We start from the raw sequence: 6,855 nt of genomic DNA, 5'->3' as shown, positions 1-6,855 counted from the left end.
TCTCAAACAAAAATGACTGCTGTGCTACGAAGGTGAGGATAATAAGCCAGAAAAGGGGGTAACAGAAAAGAACGTAACAGGATGGAAAAAAACATGACGCCAATTAAGCACCGTTAATTTTGAGGTCTACTTATGAGTTAATACAATTCATGCAGTGAAGTTTTAGCATTCATTCAAGAATGACAGGACTTTTGTATGAAAGTCTCTCTGTTTATGGGAATTAAGTGTTTCATATATCGTTTTAAATTTCACTAAGGGTTCCTAGCTTAAACAGGACCTTTAAATGCCTCTGGAATTTTTGGGCGTTTGGATAATGTTCATCCTTATTTCCCCTAAATGTGAGAAGATGGAATCTCCTCCTCAGAAGGTTTTTGTTTTTATTTTGTTGCAGATGATTTATTGGACAAGCTGGACTTGTACATTAGCTCCATCCATGAGGAGCGGCCCGGTCTGGTGAAGAAGATTAGGCACTCTGAGCAGCTCGGCCTGACCCAGGCCAGACTGACGGGGTGGAAAGCTGCAGTGGGAGATGTGGTGGCCATCTTGGATGCACACATAGAGGTCCATGTTCAGTGGTTGGTAGAAGGACTTCGCATTCTGAAGTTTTCCATCTTATTTTTAATGTTCTAGTAAAACAGCTTTATGATTGCAGGGCAGAACCCCTGCTGGCTCGGATTAAAGAGGACCGCACTGTGATACTGACACCAGTTTTTGATAAAGTCGACTTTGACGACCTGATAGTGATTCCTTATATGGCCTATGCTGATGGCTTTGACTGGGCCTTATGGTGCAGGTATGAGGCATTCAGACCCGAGTGGTACGCCTTGAAGGATGAATCCCAACCTGGCAAGTAAGAGTCACTTCAATCATATTTGTTAGAAAGCCCACACTGTTTATGCTTGGTTTATAGTTTATAGCACATGTGTCAAACTCAAGGCCTGGGGGCCAAATCTGGCCTACCGTAGCTTTTTATGTGGCCCTCTAGGTTCTAAATTACATCAATAAGTCCCTCTAGTTTTTCACAAATCTACAAAATTGGTATAAAAAAAATTGAGTTTAAGTGATAAATACAGTGAGTAATAAAAAGTCACATTTAACATAAACATTCCTTACAAATATTTCTAATTTTGCACCAAAACATCTTTGATTTTGATTGCAAAAAACCCCCCACAAAAACAATCACAAAATCCTGGATGGAGAAGATGTTCAAATTTATTTCATTTTAAGAAACACTTACTGAATGTTGAGACAAACAGCTATTTATTGATATTTTAACAGTTTAGTGGGGTTTATCAATACATTCTGGCAAAACTTTAATAACATTCAGATTTTTCATATGAAATGAAACTGAGTTCACAGTGTTACATTTTACTGTTTTATCATTGTTTGTTTCCAATTTCTCCTATTCTTTATTTGAACCCCCCATATCTTCCTGCTCTAAACCAGAAGCTCAACTCAAACCTCTCCTTTTTAATATTTACAAATATCTCTCTTTGTGCCTCATCTTCACTTTGCAAAAATAAAAATGTCATGGATTTGGTTTACATTTACTTTGGTTGCAGCTATAGCAGTGACTTAATGTTGACCCTTATTTGTGGCTAAACAGGTTTGTTTTAAGGAGGTTAATTGTTTGGCATATTTATAACTTGCTATAATGAGATTATAATGACTTTTCACACTTGGTCCTGATTACTTCACTGTCAGCATTGGTTCATTTTTCACAGAATGTTGGACAACCAGCTCAGTGTTTGGCTTAATTGCTGTAAAATGTTGTTGTTGCTATGTACCGGTTTGTGTTCTGGTGAAGGAGAGCGTCCATGACGGGGAAACAAACAGGTTAAAGAGAAGCACACAAAGCACTATTGACAGAAAGCCTGCTGCAGGACATTTTGTGCAGGGAATATTTATCCTTTGAAGTCTTAAATCAGCTTGGTGTTATTGGTTAAATGTGACCCCACAGGACAGGGGTATAAAAAGATGTTAAAATTGGGAGTGTTGTCAAAACTAGCATCAAAGTCATGTTTTAAAGAAGAGAGAGAGTGCCTCTTCAGCCAATGGTAGTTATTTTACTTTCTAAAATAATGGTTTAAGTATATTTTTTGCCAAAAATGTGATTTGGGACATTATTTCAGGAAGGTGACTATTTGTTTTAGGAAACTAAAGCTGAAGGTAACATATAAACACATTGACCCCAGAATAGATCCCGGAGGAACTCCACAAGTAAGCGAGAAACGGATTCTCTTAAAGTCCCGTCAAACAGAAGAAGCCTGAACTACTCTTATGCAGTTCTTTAGAGTTTTTAATGTTGAAAAAGACGTGTATATTCTCATCTGGAAGAAAATTTTTTTATTTTAAATTTTATTTTATTTTAAATTAAACAGCTTTACATTTACATAATGCATAAGCGTTTAGTCTTAAAATAATTGCAGAACTAATCTCTAGGCTGCATGTAAAGTATTTAAATCAATGCTTCACTGTCTTCGCCACTTAGAATGTCAGCCACTAGGTGGCACCAGATGGAGCCTTTAAGATTTGATTTATCTGTTGTTGTATATTGACTTATCAGTAGTCACTTTCAGTGTTTGATCTGTTTCCTGGTCCCACCAGGAGTCCGTCCGTCATGGGAATACTAGTTGCAGATCGGAAGTTTTTTGGAGAGATCGGAAGCCTTGATGGCGGGATGAAGACATACGGAGGTGAAAACGTGGAGCTCGGCATCCGGGTGAGATTTAAAATGAGCTCAGAACCAAAGAGAAACACAATGAAATGGTTTAGACTCGTCTTTTATATGTTACAAGTGTTGGTTTTGTTATATATAAAATGACAATATTGCTGTTCCATTTATTTATTTAGCTCAGTAATTTGTCCCTGCCACATTAAAGTGGATATATGGAATCAGTTTTAATACATTTAGATGGTAAACAAATATTACTAGATTTGTACTTTGGAATGATGTAGGGAAAAAAATATTTTAGTAAAAAAAAAAATCACTTTAGCCTCTAATTTTACATTTACAATTTAGCTGATTTGATATTCATTTTAGAATTTTCTGTAATTTATTTTTGACAATTCAATATTTGTTTCTAATTTATTTTACCACAAAAATGGAAAAAAAGGATGACAGTTAAATAATAAAAGTAATGTACAAATATTAGAGATATAAAAAGTAATTAAAAGAAAATTGAATACATTTAATTGGCATTTTTCATTTTTAACTTATGAGATTAATTCAGTCATCTGCCCCCTAGTGGTGGTTTCTGGAACAAACAACTTTCCAGCTTATTAGTGAAGAATTATTAATATTAAAAGTGTGTTTTAGACTCTTGTTTTGCCTTTCTTTGACTGTTTTAAAGTGAGTTTGTGTTTTGGCAGGTGTGGCTGTGTGGAGGCAGCATAGAGGTCATTCCCTGCTCCAAGGTCGCTCACATTGAACGCTTTCATAAGCCCTACGCCCCGGACCTGAGCGCCTTGGTGAGACGCAACGCCCTGAGGGTGGCAGAGGTCTGGATGGACGACTACAAATACAACGTGGAAGTGGCCTGGAACCTCCCCATCGGGGTCAGACGAGACGCCACATTATTACTAACATGAGTTCAATCTTTAGTCATCAAAAATAATCTGATTAGGGTTTAGGAAAGGCCACAAACGAGTTTAATGAACCAGAAAACGGCCTCATGTGATCTTATTGAATGTGTTCTCCAACAGAATCATGGAATTGATATCGGGGATGTTTCTGAGAGGAAGAAGCTGAGGGAGAGGCTGAAGTGTAAACCCTTCCAGTGGTACCTGGATAATGTTTACCCCATGCTGGAACTGCTGCAGGACCTGCTGGGCTACGGAGTTGTGAGTTAAAAACACTGAGCTTTTAAATCCTCAGGGTCTCAATGTGCCAATTAGTTACTGCTAAGTTATAATGGCAGCTAAAGGAAAAGGTGTGATATTTTTGAGATGGGGTTCTGTGGAGTAGTTATCAGCAGACAGTATTTTACCTGAATAAAAGACCTGTGGTTGGGAAAACCACAAGACAAATCAAATACAAGCCAGAAAAAAAAATAGAAATATAGGAGATGGGTTTTTTTGTTTTTTTTTAAGAATATTTTATTTTGGATTTTTAGTAGTAACATCGCAGGTATAAACTAATGGGACAAAACTGGTACACAATGAAGCACAATTCAAACAATGAGACATATTGAAAGTAAAATACATTTACAATAATATAACGCAACAACCTAAGAAGGACTGGACGGGGGTGGGTAATCTATAGGGATGAAATAAAATGTATATGAATCGGAAATGGATTGAGACATAGATGGTATCAGATTCGCTCATAAATCTTGTCGAGTCCAGCTCGATTACAGGATCATCAATCAATCCAATGTGCTGGTAGATTTTGCATATAACTTAAAAAAGGCTGCCATATTTTGTAAAAAGTCTTACCTCTATTCTGCATCCAATAGGTTATTTTTTTCTAGTGTCACACAGCTATTAATCTCACAAAGCCACATTTTAATTGGGAGCAGGGAGTCTGATTTCCATTTTGTTGTAATGCATTTCTAGCAATTGCCAAAAGGATTTCTGTAAGTTTCTTGTCATAGACTGTCTTTAAATTGGAATTTGTAAAGTTCCCCAATAGACAGATATCCGGGTCTATTGGAATCATGATGCTGAATGTCTAACGTTTCACAAACCCCCTTCCAAAAACCCTGCAATTTAGAGCAATGCCAGGTGGCATGGAGGAATGTTCCTTCCTCCATGCCACATCTAAAACAAAGAGGAGATATATTGGAATTATATTTATGTAATTTTTGTGGGGTGACATATAACTGATGTGTAAAATTAAATTGTACTAGTCTAAATCGAGCATTTAGAGTAGATGTGAGACCTTCTCTGCACAAATTATTCCATAATTGCCTCTCAATAGATATTCCCAGATCCTTTTCCCATTTGATTCTGGAACTATCCATCCCATTTATAGCTAAAGTGCTGTATACACCCTTGAAATGATTTTACATAACGGCCAACTGGCATGACACATTTCCTCAATGGGAGGCATAGATGGTAGCTTCCAACTTCCTTTCTGATTAGCTCTTATGAAGTCCGAAGTTGGAGATAGCCAAGGAAATCTTTGTCAGTTTAAACTTCTTTTAACTGCTGTAGTGACATAAATACTTGCTTTTCGTAGCAGTGCTCCAATCGGCAAATTCCCTTCTCCTGCCAGGATCTAAAGTTACCAGACTGAAAAGTCTTTAGTAGCAGTCTATTTCTAGCCTTCTAGCCTAAACATTTCATAGGAGATGATTTGCCATTTTACAACCAAGCTCAGCACAAATTGTAAAAATGTCTCTGGTCTACTTGTGGCTTTTGGGTTTTTACACTATCATCATTATAGATAGAAAAGAAGTTGAACATTGACTTTTAAAATTTTGAGATTAATCTAAAAATTGAGGGGGTGGGGGGGTTGTGAAACTTTACTGCCGATAAATTTGAACTTATCCATTATATATGCTAAAAAGCTAGCACCAGTAATCAGTACTGGTTACTGGTGGCCTCCACAGAACTACATGAAACATTTTATCATGTTTGTTTTTTTGTGTGCAGCTGATTAATGACCGCTGGCCCGCTGAGTGTGTGGATCAGGGCCCGGCTCCTGGCTCCACACCCATCCTCTATAGTTGCCACTTCTTCTCCTCTCAGGTAACGCTCAGCAGCTTACAACATTCAGACTTTTGCTTCTTGCTTCTTGATTTTGTTTTTCTGTCTCTCAGCACTGTTATTACCTCACTGACGGAAAACTTTACATCGGTGGGATCCAATCACACAAATACAGCAGCAACAACTGTCTGGTGGATCCTGGTTCAGGAGTTTCACCAGGACTGTACCAGTGCAACCTGGCCCAGCAGAAGAAACTCCACATGTTTTGGGACTTCAAACAGGTAAAAACAATTTCAATCTAAATATGCAACACAAAGTGTTTTTTTCTGGAGGGAAGTTAAAGATAAAATAATTTTATTCACAGGGAGGACAGATCCAGAACAGAGACACTAAGAGATGCCTGGAAGTAGTGCTGAGAGACATGTATCCCAGACTGGTTCTCCAGCAGTGCAGCGGTCAGAGATGGACGATTCAACATGTGATTACGGCACAGAAACGGCACATTAATTCAGAGAAACAGGTACTGTGACCTGTAAGGACAGTGCTCCACTAGACCAGGCAACATCCTGGGATTTTTTATTATAGTTCAAGTCAAACAGGATCAGTTATGATTGGACAGTCATGAATTATCAGAGATGAAGGTGTCCCATTTGTTTTGCCACATGGCGAAAGCTCTGTCCTTAAGATGATCTGGCAGCGAGCTGTACCTGCAAACAGAGATGACTTTAAAACTCAGGACAGATGTAAAAAATTATCTTAAGTTGCTGTATATCTAGAGTCTTTAGGTTGACAGGAGTAGAAGTCCAGTCAACTTCTACTCATGTAGAAGTTGACTGGACTTCTACTCATGAGTAGAAGTTGACTTCTACATGAGTAGAAGTCAACTTCTACTCATAGAAGTTGACATGACTTCTACATGAGTAGGACTTCTACTCATGTAGAAGTTGACTTCTACATGAGTAGAAGTCAACTTCTATGAGTAGAAGTTGACATGACTTCTACATGAGTAGGACTTCTACTCATGTAGAAGTTGACTTCTACATGAGTAGAAGTCAACTTCTACTCATGTAGAAGTCGACTTCTACTCAGAAGTTGACATGACTTCTACATGAGTAGAAGTTGACATGACTTCTACTCATGAGTAGAAGTCATGTTAACTTCTACTCATGAGTACTCACGAGTACTCATGGAGAAGACGACTTC

The 6,855-nt window shown here is 37.9% G+C and overlaps 1 protein-coding gene across 1 annotated transcript; it reads left to right on the top strand.

Annotated features, from left to right (window-relative positions):
* Positions 1-346: 346 nt before the first annotated feature.
* Positions 347-6,649, top strand: LOC106943333 (probable polypeptide N-acetylgalactosaminyltransferase 8; the record flags this gene model as incomplete). The annotated part of the gene is made up of 8 exons (XM_015026639.1): positions 347-575; positions 653-850; positions 2,608-2,722; positions 3,373-3,558; positions 3,706-3,843; positions 5,599-5,694; positions 5,766-5,933; positions 6,017-6,649. Coding segments are annotated over 8 exons (1,295 nt in total), but the record flags the coding sequence as incomplete, so codon positions are not given.
* Between the last annotated feature and the right edge of the window lie 206 nt (positions 6,650-6,855).

This window comes from Poecilia latipinna, unplaced genomic scaffold, assembly GCF_001443285.1.
Source record: "Poecilia latipinna isolate Pla-1442-1.1 unplaced genomic scaffold, P_latipinna-1.0 Scaffold5160, whole genome shotgun sequence".
Classification (NCBI taxonomy): domain Eukaryota; kingdom Metazoa; phylum Chordata; class Actinopteri; order Cyprinodontiformes; family Poeciliidae; genus Poecilia; species Poecilia latipinna.
Note: the sequence above shows the minus strand (reverse complement) of the source record. Positions and strands in the feature narration are given on the sequence as shown.